This window comes from Homarus americanus, unplaced genomic scaffold, assembly GCF_018991925.1.
Source record: "Homarus americanus isolate GMGI-L3 unplaced genomic scaffold, GMGI_Hamer_2.0 scaffold34189, whole genome shotgun sequence".
Taxonomy (NCBI): Eukaryota; Metazoa; Arthropoda; class Malacostraca; order Decapoda; family Nephropidae; genus Homarus; species Homarus americanus.
In genome coordinates, this window is record NW_024732667.1 from 17,501 (window position 1) to 32,633 (window position 15,133).

A 15,133-nucleotide genomic window follows, 5' to 3' on the forward strand; every position below is an offset into this window, starting at 1 on the left:
GAGAGATGTGTCGAAATCAAATTTCCTCCTGCACCAGGCCAGGGCGATAAGAAAATACCTCATATTACTACAGCATCAAGGTACAGTTTCACCATTAATTCTGACCATCATCGTTGTCTATATGTTCAAGTGATTCTGGTAGATTCTTTGGTATATCTCTTGACAAAACTTAACTTTTGAGAACACGTTTAATGGTTACCCAGCCGGAAACTTGAGAAGTAACATTTTAATGACCTTTAGTCTAGAGTGGCTTATATATACAATATATTATAGTGTATTTCCACACAGCACATGACACGGCTGGTAGGCTTGTATCAGGCTCAGCCGTGGGCGGTGTCAGGGCATGTAAGTCGATGCACCTGGGTACACACGGGTGGAAGAGCTGCCTCCATACTAAATATTGGTGGGAGGTAACCGATGGCCCTCACCGCCTCCCTCTACTCCCCTGCATCCTTACCTGTACACACACACACACACACACACACACACACCTCACTAATTATAGTTTACTCCATAATAACTCCTTTCCTTAACCTGTGTATAAAATTGCATTGATCTTTTCCCCAGGTGTAGTTTATGGCCGTTCCTGTATGATATTATCCTATTTATTTTATTCTATTTATTGTATATTATGTAGGGATTATTTTTTAACCATGTACTGTTCCTTCACTCGTGCGTTTACAGGGGCTCGTCAGGTTTTGTGCAGTGTGGCAGCCCTGTGTTTGTTTACATTCGACAGAAGGAAACTTGCAATAGTAAATACATTATGGAATCAAATTAAAACAATATTAAAACATTAACTTCAAAGATAATAATTTATGGAATGTTTATATGACGAGCCCCTGTAAACGCACTAGTGAAGGGGACTGTACCTGTGTAATTACCTTCGTCGCATCTCAGGTATTTTATGGCACTTTATAGGCTTGCTCTCACCTTATTAACGAGCTAAATATAGTATAACCTTGTCCTCACCTGTTGAGTTGGGTGATGATATTCTATAATGAGTTTGTTGTATAGAAAATTACCTCAAGTGGGATAATTTCTGGGATAATTATTTTATTACATTGAAACCTCTATTTAACGAACTATATGAAGATAAAATTCCGTTATATCGAGGGTCTATTATATGTGAAACCTCCATCCAACGAACTATATAAAGATGAAATTCCGTTATATAGAGTGTCCGTTAGATGTAAAATCCACCGATTTAACGGATTATATGGAGAGAAAAGTCCGTTATATGAGGGTTTTCTACTCTAGGCATTATAATTTATGGTGTTTCCGATATAATAATTTATGGTGTTTCCCGATATAATAATTTATGGTGTTTCCCGATATAATAATTTATGGTGTTTCCCGATATAATAATTTATGGTGTTTCCCGATATAATAATTTATGGTATTTCCCGATATAATAATTTATGGTGTTTCCCGATATAATAATTTATGATGTTTCCCGATATTATAATTTATGGTATTTCCCGATATACCTAATACTCCCATCTCACTTATAGCGTTTTAGAATGTCTTGTCAGTCACCTGTTATATACGACAATAATCCTGAATGTCACACCTGTAGGATTATCTATCACACCTGTAGGATTATCTATCACACTTGTAGGATTATCTATTACACCTGTAGGATTATCTATCACACCTGTAGGATTATCTGTCACACCTGTAGGATTATCTATCACACCTGTAGGATTATCTATCACACCTGTAGGATTATCTATCACACCTGTAGGATTATCTGTCACACCTGTAGGATTATCTGTCACACCTGTAGGATTATCTATCACACCTGTAGGATTATCTGTCACACCTGTAGGATTATCTATCACACCTGTAGGATTATCTATCACACCTGTAGGATTATCTGTCACACCTGTAGGATTATCTATCACACCTGTAGGATTATCTGTCACACCTGTAGGATTATCTGTCATACCTGTAGGATTATCTATCACACCTGTAGGATTATCTATTACACACATAGGGGTCTTTAAGATTAGGCACCCTGGCTTATCCCACCTGATGGTTAGACACCCAAACGTCTCTTACCCTCAGGCCATCACCTTCACTCACTCACAGCGTTCCTCTGGCCCACAAAGGCTTGACCTCGTCGCTTTCGAGTAAATATTTCCCACCAGAATGAGGAAGCCCGCCTTGTTTTGCTCAATAATGACGGTACAGAAATTTACGTTATACAGTATTTGATTATTTTGCCCCGTTGAGATACAGTTAAGTCTCCATATAACGGACTCTATATATATTCCGTTAAATAAGGGGGTTTCACACTTAACGGACTCTCGATATAACGAACTTTTCTCTACATATAATCCGTTAAATATTGGGGTTTCACACTTAACGGACTTTCCATATAACGGACTTTCTTCTCCATATAATCCGTTAAATAGAAGCTTCACTGTAAAATATATGGTGTATTGTTTTCATTTAATCTCTTTATTTGATCGTTTATGAATCTTAGTCAACATTAATTAGTAGATTATCACGTGTACTGTATTGTATGCCATATCTACCTGTAGCTCTGACACACACACACACACACACACATACATACATACACACACACACACACACACACACACAGTACAACACCTTAACTTCGTAATTACTGTTTTTAGCATTAAGTTTCGATTATTGCCAGTCCATTTTTTTTGCCCGATACACTGTGTGCACTATACTCGGTGAACTCCATAAAGCTACTGTAGGTGGGTATCCATCCTAACTAACTTGGTGGTCCACCCGTTAAAACATGTGGCAGAAGGGCAGAGAATAGCAGTTGTTATGTGATTTTAGAAGCATCAAAATGACCATGAATTATAAATTAGTGATTTGCTCCTTGATGATCTTTTGTGTTGTAATCGTTTTGTTGTGTCGGGAATCTACGTTAATCACCCCACTGGCTTCTATTAGAAATAAGAAAAGTCAAATTGAAAAATACAAAGAAATTCTTAGCCTGTTGGAATCTGAAACAATCATTTTAAGGCAAGTCAATCTGATTAATATAGCAATTGTTCTGGCACTTTGCTGTCTAATCTCAGTCTTTTGTTTGGCCCGGAGTAAACCCGTCCACCCCGCACCCATGGATGTCCCAATAAAGCACAATACCCCCGCCCCAAATATTGTCCCCGCTATATGAGCCAGGAAGGTGGACGTTGACCATGTCTGCGGGCACCTCAAAAAATAAATCGTACGGTCCCTGTTTATACCGACAATATTTCATGGGCAGTTAATTGGTTAAAAGGGGAGTAATTAAAGGAAGATCTGTGAGTAATATGGAGTTTTTGTCCGCCTCCATACCGATGAAGATTGGGTCACCGTTTATGGCATGGCTCTGAAAGACGTCACTGATGCACCATAATTATATTAGTTATTGTGGTTTTAAATGGAGCAAAAGTTATCAGCACCGGGGACGTGTTCACTACGGTAAATGACAGATGGCGTGTGGGGGCCTTGGGGATGTGCTGAAATTTGTTTATTGTATTTAATAACTATAATACATTTGACTCTTTCGGACAATATCTAAAAATAAAATATCTAGCTACAATCTTTGCTTTGTTCTGGCAATGTAAATTAGATTTATTTATTTATTTATTTTTGTATCTGAATAAAATAATTGTTTAGATTTTCCTGTGTTTTCCTATCTAATTAAAGTGTCTCAATACTGATGAATCTACCGAGTGTCAAAGGTGAATTGTGGCCTAAATATAATGTAATTTTTAAGGTTCTTCGTTGAACTGTTGGCTTTGTGGACATTGTGGAAGTTGATTACCTTTACATACAATATGAGATGAGTGAGTGAGTGGAGAGAGAGAGAGAGAGAGAGAGAGAGAGAGAGAGAGAGAGAGAGAGAGAGGTGGGAAATGAAAGGGTTTATTTTTCTCTCCCACTCGTGAAATAAGTTAAGAGGAGGAGAAGGAGATAACACTGTGCCAGGAAAGTGTGATAAAGTTTTGTGAATGTGAGGGAAGGTGAAGAACATGCAGCCCCCTAGACACGGAGGAAATTGCCCCAGAGATATGAATGACAAGAGGGAGGGCGAGTGTAAAATTGTATTGTGGTCGTATCTAACTCAGGGAGGGTGAGGATGATAATGTACTTAACTTGAGGGGATAATGTACTTAACTTGAGGGAATAATGTACTTAACTTGAGGGGATAATGTACTTAACTTAGGGAGGGTGAGGGTGATAATGTACTTAACTTGAGGGGATAATGTACTTAACTTGAGGGAATAATGTACTTAACTTGAGGATGATAATGTACTTAACTTAGGGAGGGTGAGGATGATAATGTACTTAACTTGAGGGGATAATGTACTTAACTTGAGGGAATAATGTACTTAACTTGAGGATGATAATGTACTTAACTTAGGGAGGGTGAGGATGATAATGTACTTAACTTGAGGGGATAATGTACTTAACTTAGGGAGGGTGAGGATGTACTTAACTAGGGAGGGTAAGGATGATAATGTACTTTACTTGAGGATGATAATGTACATAACTTGAGGGGATAATGTACTTAACTAGGGAGAGTGAGGATGATAATGTCTTTAACTTAGGGATGGTGAGGATGATAATGTACTTAACTTGAGGATGATAATGTACTTAACACTTTGGTTAATGTATTTTCTTGCCATTTTGAAAAGTTAGGGCTAAAACAGATGCCTACTTTCCTTGGAACCCGTTTTCTGTTGGATGTACACACACACACACACACACACACACACACATACACACACACACACACACACACACACACACACACACACATACACACACAGTCCATTCTCTTCAGTGGCTGGTTACACGTCGACAAAATTATCAGTCTTTCCTTAAAATACCTGTACATGAAATTCACTTGTGAAATTTTAAAAACAAAAAATGAAGCTCATTTGCTTAGGTTACACTCTTCACTGGTGACGTGGATCAAATAACTACACAAAAAATTCGATAACTCACTTAAGTTAACCCTAGACTGATGTATTTGGCGTCGCTACTCTCCCGTGCTTTATGTATTTTTTTTTTACTGGGATTAGCCCACCCGGGCACAGGTCACTGACCCACATCAGGGCCTGGGGGAAATATATAATAATAATAATAATAATAATAATAATAACAATAATAATAATAACATATTATTATTATTATTACAACAATTTATAAAATTAATAGCAAATTAATACAAATACAAATAATAATAATAATAATAATAATAATAATAATAATAATAATAATAATAATAATATTAATAATAATAATAATAACCTTAAATAAATACGAAAATGAAAAAATAAATCAAGAGTGAGAACGATATACGTTATGTATGTTGTGTTGTCAATAGTAAGAGAAACAATTGAGACCCTGCAATTGTGTGTAAATGAGGCAGAAAGTCATATCAACAACCTGGGACTTGGTCACAATTTTCGTGATGCCATATGGCAGCAGGGTCTACCATTAGACAACACATTATGCTTCCAATATCTTCCCGGGCGGTAGTACCTACCTGTTTGGTAACTGCTTACTACCTACTGAATTGATATTGCTTGTTCTAGTTATAACTTTTTTAACTTGAAGATTAAATACTTTCACGACTATTTTTTCCCCCAGAATGCCAACTCAAGTAAAGTTTGTTGCATGATTTTGGTGAAAGTTTTTAAATAACAACATTCTCCCCACCCCATATGTTCTCAAGGAAACTCAATATATTAAACCTTCCTATATTTAGGTAATATAAATTTTTACAGAACAACTTTCAGTATTAATTTAGGGATCACTTTAAGATTAGGCACCCTGGCTTATCTGTGCCGCCCATGTGCAGAGTTGTGACTAGAGACTCCCGGCAGTCATCTCTGCCTGTCCCCGTCGCCACTCGTCCGTCGCCATAGGACTTTTGGGGGTATAGGAGTTTTGATGATGATGAGAGGTGTGATGAGCTGGATGATGACTGCGCGTTAGTTGATTTATGTGATGAGGCACACACACACACACACACACACACACACACACACACACACACACACACACACACACACACACACACACACACAGTACAACCTCTTAACGTCGTAATTACTGTTTTGCATTACGTTTCTATTATTATCAGTCTATATTTTTTTTACCTGACTGACTTCATTTCAACTTTTTATCTCTCGTGTTTTTTTGTGTGGTTTTTTCGGTTAAAACGGAAAGTAACGTGAGTAATTGTTTTAACAGTGTATATTTTTTAACCTTAATGAGGACGTTAATGTTACGACTGCCAGTTCATTTACCTTGTGTAATGAGTTGCGAAATGTATGCCAATAGTGTTGTTACTCGTCTCTACACACACACACACACACACGCACACACACACACACACACACACACACACACACACACACACACACACACACACACACACACACACACACACACTAAAATCATTCTGATAAACTATATCAGGAATGGTGATGATAATGTTCTCAAACTTTCATCAGCGGAGATAAAAAGTAACATTCTTATTACCAAAAGTTGTGAGGTGTTTCCCAGGAACTAATGACAAATAGATCCACATATTTTCTTCCTCTCACTTCTCTCTCACCTTTTTCTCACTTCTCTCTGTGTGTGTGTGTGTGTGTGTGTGTGTGTGTGTGTGTGTGTGTGTGTGTGTGTGTGTGTGTGAACGTTAATGTGACCCGCTAAGTATAATCCACCACGTAGAAAAAATAATAATAATAACGTAAATCAGCAGCTTATAGTTAGGCGTATCCCATTGGTCCACATACTCTCATCATAAACCAATCCCAATTAAGGGTGTGTGTGATGTCACGATGACGTAAGGTGAACGAGACAGGCTCATAAAGGCTATCCCTCCCCTCCCACACACACACACCCACCCCCACAAAAACCCACACAAGTTAACGACTGGGGAGGGTCATTTGTCGAGTTTTATGTAGTTTCCCACCACCACCACCACCAATCCCATCATCACCACCACCACCACCACCACCAATCCCACCATCACCACCAACCACCACCACCACTACCACAACAACCACCACCACCAATCCCACCATCACTACCACCACAACAACCACCACCACAAATCCCACCATCACTACCACCAACCACCACCACCACTACCACAACAACAACAACCACCACCACCACCACCAAATTGGGTATTCTCTGTTCTAGGCGGCGTTGGTAAAACTGTCCATTGATTAATTCTAAATTAATGGGAGAGCAGCGTTAGGAGCCCGGCCACCACGACACCTTTGGGATAAATACCTGGCCTTTGTGGGTGTGGTAATAGCCTCAGGTTATTAAGGGTAAATTTTTCACCTGTACTTTAATTATGAGGTGTTGTACGTTTACCTGCTCGTTACCTGCGGGGTTATGCGAGGGTGTAAACGACCATGGCTTGTTGCTCCTGGGACTTGATTATAATGAAGACATACACACGAACACACACACACACACACACACACACACACACACACACACACACATCGAAACTGTCACATACACATACAGACAGCCACAGACAGCTACAGGGAGCCACAGACAGATGCAGACAGTTACAGACAGCCACAGACAGATGCAGACAGCTACAGACACAGCCACAGACAGCCAAGCAGGGAGCCACAGACAGATGCACAGTTACAGACAGCCACAGACAGCTACAGGGAGCCACAGACAGATGCAGACAGTTACAGACAGCCACAGACAGATGCAGACAGCTACAGACAGATGCAGACAGATACATACACTTCTAGACAGCTACAGACAGCCACAGACAGCTACAGACAGTTACAGACAGCCGCAGATAGCCACAGACAGCCGCAGATAGCCACAGACAGCCACACACGGCTAATAAGTGATACCATTCTACCCCTTAGTTAAAATACTTCAGTAATATAACAACAACAACAACAACAGTTAATAGCATCTCCAGAATCTCTCGTTGACGTCATCACTTAACCAGACAGGCCTTGATTACTTACCTGGCGAGTTAATGACCTTGTTTACCTGACTCGCTTGTTATCATCATCAACACGATAAATTAACAAACATTTACGTGTATTAAGAGTGGCGATGAATACATACTTACATACATACATACATACATACATACATACATACATAAACCTCATCTAATCACCAATAATTGAATTTCACCATTAATTGAATTCACTCTAACTTGTTTCAAAGAGACCACAACTAATTTCCATCTATATTAAATAAATAAAAAAAAACATCCAAATATACACAACTGCGAAATAAATTAGATATTAAGAGAATTTTTTTTTAATTAGAAATCTCCAATTTTTTTCGGTAAGTTTAAATCGATTTCTTAATTAGTTCATGTTAAGGTTATTTTTAACAGGTATGGGAGGGAGGGAGAGGGGGAGGAGGGGGGGAAAGGGGAGAGAGGGAGAGAGAGAGACAGAGAGGGGGTGGAGAGAGAGAGGGGGGAGGGAGGGAGGCTGTGCGTTTCTATGTGGTGTGAACGAACCCTTTTACAAAAGCCGTTTATAATATGTACAATAACCGGACATACTACCTACAATAACCGGACATACTACCTACAATAACCGGACATACTACCTACATTTCCTCCCCCAACTCATTACCACTACAACCTCCCTCCCATCCCTTCCCATCAAGTTCTAATACATCCCCATCCTGTTCTTCCATTATCACCCCTTTCTGCCCCCTCCCTCACCCCCTCTGTCATCCCTCCTCATCACCCTCCTCCCACCCTCCCTCTTCCATTATCACCCTTCTGCCCTCCCTCACCCCCTCTGTCATCCCTCCTCATCATCCCCTCCTCATCACCTCCCTCCCTCTCCTCCTCCCACCCCCTCCTCCTCTCCATTATCACCCCCCCTCCCTACCTCTCTCTACCCTCCCCATCTACCTGGTCTCTTCCTCCCGACAATAGCTGATTAACTATCACCCACAGGTATTCTCCTCCCCCCCTCCCTCATACTTTTCCCCTCATATATTTCATCCTCCCCCTCATACATCCTTCCTCCCTCTTCATACATCCTTCCCCTCATACATTTCCCCTCATACATTTCCCCACAAATAGGAACTGAGAGATACGTGTGTGTGTGTGTTCAATTATGTATACTTATAACAATGTACACAGGAGCATACACATTTAATTGAATATACACATACACAAACATACACTATACCAATGTAGATTATTTAGTTTGACGTCATATGGCATCTGCTCTTGAGGAAGATATTAATACTTTAGAAAAATGAAAAGTTTAGACAAATTAGCGAGAAAAAAAAAGTACTGTTCTCTTGTCTTAGGGTTGGTGACCACGGCCCTCCATACCAGGCATTTATTGGGTTGTCTATTAATACGTTCTTCTTTTGTTTCTCTCTACTAACTCAAGTTTAGTTTATTTTAACCTTTTTAGTCTGTGTCTCTTCCACCTTGTCCTTATTACTTCTAAATCGTAATTCATTGTTATATTTACTATTATTTATTTTACCCTTAATTACCTTGGTTATATTATTTCATTAAGCAGTAATGATTGGTGGTTGTCGTCACCCTGATCTCTGACGTCACAAGTAACATACGTGAGTCACCTTCAACACTCGCCACACGCACTCTGCCACCCATTACTCACAGGCCCCCAGAAAAACCACTAAAATCCCGTCTGTTTATTGTTTCAACCTCTCGGGGCGTTTAGTCGCTTAAAACAGCCAAGTTTAACCCAGCTCAAGTCCTCACCCACTCCTCCAGCACTTGTGAAATTAGAGTTGTATTTGTGATATAAGAAATAAATGTAGTCTTGTGTGTGGGTGTGTGTGTGGGTGTGTGTGTGGGTGTGTGGGGTGTGTGTGTGTGTGTGTGTGGGGGTGTGTGTGTGTGTGTGTGTGTGTGTGTGTGTGTGTGTGTGTGTGTGTGTGTGTGTGTGTGTGTGGGTGTGTGTGTGTGTGTGTGTGTGTGTGTGTGTGTGTGTGTGTGTGTGTGTGTGTGTGTGTGTGTGTGTGTGTGTGTGTGTGTGTGTGTGTGTGTGTGTGTGTGTGTGTGTGAGGGTGTGTGTGTGTGCTCATCTAAACAGGACAAATTACTGTGATAATAATATGTCTTGGTTAATAACAAACACAAACAGATTGACAGAATATTCCCTGGATCTCTATTAGTATTTCGTGCCAGAATATTCCTTAAAATGCTAAAGTTTTCTGGGTCGATACGAATATTTCCCCCCTAACATACCTCGATTTTGGTTCAATATGGTTTAAAATTCCCTGTTTACTTTTATTTATTTTTCTTATTATCAAAGAAACAACAACATACCTATAAATCATGTCTTTCAAATTGGGTCCCTCCTCCCCTCTTGCTGACAACAGTGAAACCAAGAGTAAAAAGCGTACTTCAAATCCCAAATTTTCCTCTCTCGTCCCAGCCAGGATTTTGAAAACTACTCAAAACGCTTCAGAGAGAGAGAGAGAGATTGCCACTTCACCCGCTGCACCACTATGGGTTAAGGTCCGCACAAATTGAGTGTTGTATGAGGAAGTATTGATCCTGGGAGGGTGGGTGAGTGAGTGACGGACGGCATCACCATCCACCCCCTGATTGGTACCGTTTTATCTTACGTCCCACAGATTGGTATCATGTACCAGCCTGATTGGCACTATGTCCTCATGCACCATCCTCATAATAACTTGAGGCACTATATATCAACTTAAATGGCACTTTTGGTACAATAGTCACTTGTTATTGGCACTGCCTCGCCTCTACACCCCTGCCTGGCTTTACAGCATTATTCCAATCCCTAATTGACACCATGTATGCCACTGACTGACACTCAGATGTCAGGCACGGCAGCTAATCACTCAGATTACTTCCGGAAATTGATACACTCCCGGTACCTGCTTTAATGTCCTGTTATACACAAGAAAATACAAACACATGTAGATACAAACACAGTCAGAAAGCTGTTTGTTTTGCTTTGTTTGTGTTTATCATACCAACCATCAACCAACAACTGTGTACGTTACAGTTAACCTACCATATCAAGAGCTCAGTCGTGTAATTAACGGCATGTCAGAGTTCAACACTCGGGTTAAATAAACAGTTTCTTTGCTAAATTTCCTTGTAATAATGATTTATATGACCTTGGTGAATTGGCAGGAAAGGTCAGGGCCAAAACAAGATACTCTTTCCGTCAACTATGTGCATGACCTTCACTGAGAGGCCATTGGTTGTTGCTGGGCAGTTTCCTCAGTGGTAGTTATCAACAGTGCTGACAGACAAACGACCTAGAAAATGTAATGTACCTCGAGGCCAGATGACATAAACCTCTGCACTTGGAGTATGAGTATGTTTGAATGTTAAAGCAACAGCTGAAGTTAAAGGTCGACTCTGGTTACCATCTGGGGGCCTGTGTTGTGTTTTTTACTGCACTCTGAGCTGATATTATCTTCATCATTTTCATCCTACAGTGAAACCTCCATTTAACGAACTATATTAAGATGAAAATTCGTTATATCGAGGGTCCATTAGATGCGAAACCTTCATCTAACGGATTATATGGAGAAATAAGTCCGTTATAGGGAGGTGTCACTATTGAATTTAACTTTTAGGTCTTAAATTATATATTGAAAGTCACTCATGAAGCCAGAAATTATCGTGTGTGAGACGTGACGCAAATAATCAAAACATTACTGAATTTGACCTTTTCTCTTTCCTTCAATATCCATTTGTTTTCATTTTCACAGTGAATAAATCCTGCCGTCCACATTGATATACATAATTGTTGTATATATATAGTGTGTGTGTGTGTGTGTGTGTGTGCGCGCGCCTGTGTGTATGTGTGTGATGGTAATTTTGCACGCTGCAGGAGGGGGGAAGGTGACACACTGGCGGCTGGTATCAGTGTCAACTTAGTACTCGGGTATTTTAGAGACATTTGCATATTGTAATTAGGGCACCTGGAAATATGGACAGTTAGTAACAAGGACAGTTAGCAACACGTACAGGTAACAACACATACAACTAGCAACACGTATAACTAGCAACACATACAACTAGCAACACATACAACTAGCAACACATACAACTAGCAACACGTATAACTAGCAACACGTACAATTAGCAACACGTAAAGATAACACCACGTACAGCTAGCAACAAGGACAACTAGCAAGAGGAATGACAGGCAATATAATCAGTTAGCATCATGGATAGATATAAGCAACAGTAGCAGTAGTAGTAGTAGTAGTAATAACAGTAGTAGTAGTAGTAGTAGTAGTAGTAGTAGTAGTAAGGACTTGTGGTAGAGAATAAAGGGAACATTCAGGTGGTTAAAAGGTGAACTGTATAAAGCAATGGGAAGAGTTGGTGGCAGGTGGGGGTAGGTGGGGGTTCTAAAGTCATGGTAGGAGGGATGGGGGTATGGGGGGAGGAGGTGTATCATGGGGAGAGGGATATGAGAGGGTGTTGTGTTCCGGCATAGAAAATGTAAACACTGGCGGATTTTTTTTTTTTTTTTTTTTTAATGTGGAGATTTTGTCTCGTATCTATACCGGTCACTGATAACATTCAGACATTTGTAAACATTCCTATTTTATAAACAGAAATGATTAAGATTTTATTTTTTTTTTTATTGATTTTAAGATAAGGTTGAATGATTATTATAGAAGGTAATTATTTTTATTTGATTTATTATTTATTCTTTTATTGGGTTATAGATTATTTAAGGTTTATTTATTAAGGTGGTATTGGGTAAACGACATATTAAGAGGGTAATACAAAAATGGCCAGATTAGTTAATAATTATGACCCTTAAAGTGTTTTTTTTTTATGTCAAGGTTGCTGACCATCATGTCGGGGCAACACAACGCTACACAACGCTACACAACGCTACACAACGCAACTCAACGCAACGCAACGCAACGCAGCACAACACTACGCAACACAATACAATACAACACAACACAATAACTCACACAATAACGCAACACAACACAAAACAAAACGCCACAACACAACACAACACTGTCCGTACTCACCAAGTCAAACATCAAACCTACTAGATTTCAACACTATCAGAAAATAATTACAATACTACAGAACCGAACTGATAAAACAAAAGAACGAAATATATATTCTAGACGAGACAACTGATCCATTGTTGTGATCAAACGTATTGCCAAACCGGGGTATATAAGACACTCCAATATCCCCCTCCTCCCCCGCCTCCCCCTCCCCCCGTCTCCTCCTCCCCGCCTCCTCCCCCCTCTCCCCGCCTCCCATCCCCAAACAATTCCAGTGAGTTATGTATTTTGATTTATTTCCGTCTATTTTTCATTGCACTTTTATGATTCACAATAAAATTACCCTCACCATCAGAACTACAGTATCAGGACCTACATTGGGATAAGCTCGTTGTGACGTGTGAGTGGTGGTGTGTCGTGAGGTGTTATATATTTTGTTATTAAACTTTTTCTTATTTTGAGAGACAGATTTAAGTTTTCATGAGAGTAATATTTCCCCACTTTTACTCTCTTGGTAGACTTGTGGCACTTTTGGTGGTGTAAACTACGTATTGTGATCAAGAGAGTGAGAGAAGGGGAGAGAAGGGAGAGAGAGAGTGAGAGAGAGACTGGTGGTTCTCACTAAACTAGTCACGTGGTTATCGATATAATTGTGGCGGCTGTCGTTAGTATTCAGATAAGTGCGTCCCATAGTCCCGAGGGACAGTGTGGCTACAGCGCTCTATAATATGTCTTGGGTACTGCTGTTGACCCTACCCTCTCAGCTGGGTGGAATGGGGATGCCCCGGGATAGAACCAACAACCGGTACAACAGAAGACGAACGCTATATCCACTCGGCCACCGTACCCCATAATATAAACAAAAAATATATTAATCCGTAAGGTGAAGTGAATACTGTAATATGATCGAATACGTAATATATTGGTCATAAAAAAAAGTTAGTCATACGTTGGTCAGCTGGACTCTGTTACCTGTATGTTTGTGAGGAGATCGGAGGTGACCTGGAAGACCAGGTCCATCAACATCTCGCGCACCTCCCTCTGCACCTCTTGGCTGGCTAGCGGACTCTTGGTCACCGTCTCTACTGCTAGTTTGATCATTCGGGGCAGATGACGTATGCACACGTCTTCAGTCTGCCGCATTAGGGACGCCCTAAGCGCGAGGCACAGCTGATGGAGGTGCAGTGAAGTGTGGCCGAGGTGGCTATGTAGGTTCTCACATGCGTCGTCCAGCGTCAGGTTTACAGGGTGGGTGAGGTGGCTGTCTCCCCGTACCGCTGCGAGGGTGTGGTAAAGCAGCAGACGAAAGTGTTGGGCAGCGGCGAGTGCGTGGAGTTCTCTCGACTGCTCTTTCCCCACCAGAGAGGAGGTGGGCGCGAGGGCCTGGTTAAGGAAGAAAACGCCCAGCGGTATGATGAGTATCAGACAGAGAACCCACTTAATGGAGTCGACCCACACAACGGCGCGCCACCAACTTGATGGTGCAGCAGAGTCGCTACCCTCGCCATTCAGCCTTTTATCTACCTCGTCCGACCTGACCAAAATTGCTGAAAGTGTCATTTGAAAACTGATTAAAAAAATAAAAATTTGAACTAAAGAAATGTGTATAGTATCAAACAGATTTACAGTCAACATTGTCTTATAAAACCCATCAGGGATACCAACCTTCCTCACCCACCAGAGATACCAACATCAACAGCCACCAGGGATATTACAGGAACTGAAGATAAAGTGTTGGCCCCCAAACTGACGGCAGCATCGACCCCCAAATAAGACAAAACATCACACCAGCACCAGACGACAGCGGGAATAAGACAGTTCAGAGACTCATTCCCATGTCTCACCACAGGGAGTGAACTTTGTCAGTCTGCCATACATTTATCACCCATAAAGCGGACATGACAGCTGATGGTTATTAGTCCTCGCCGGTAAATCTGTAAACGACTGTAAACTCTGAATTTCACTCATTTTTAAATATGAATTTTGTATTTTACCGAACGTGAATTTATTAAAGCCGCTTAATATTCAAAAACAGAAAGATGAGAATAAATTATGATGGACTTCCAAGCTTAAACCTACAGGGTGGATAGTACGA

At 40.5% G+C, this 15,133-nt stretch overlaps 1 protein-coding gene across 1 annotated transcript in view; it reads right to left on the minus strand.

The window, feature by feature from the left end:
• LOC121868930 (glycine-rich cell wall structural protein 1.8-like) overlaps nt 1–14,181 on the minus strand; it is a 21,143-nt gene extending 6,962 nt beyond the window's left edge. The window contains exon 1 of the mRNA XM_042369963.1: nt 14,011–14,181. Within this exon, the coding sequence (XP_042225897.1) occupies nt 14,011–14,181 (171 nt within the window). The remainder of the gene's footprint in view (nt 1–14,010) is intronic.
• Between the last annotated feature and the right edge of the window lie 952 nt (nt 14,182–15,133).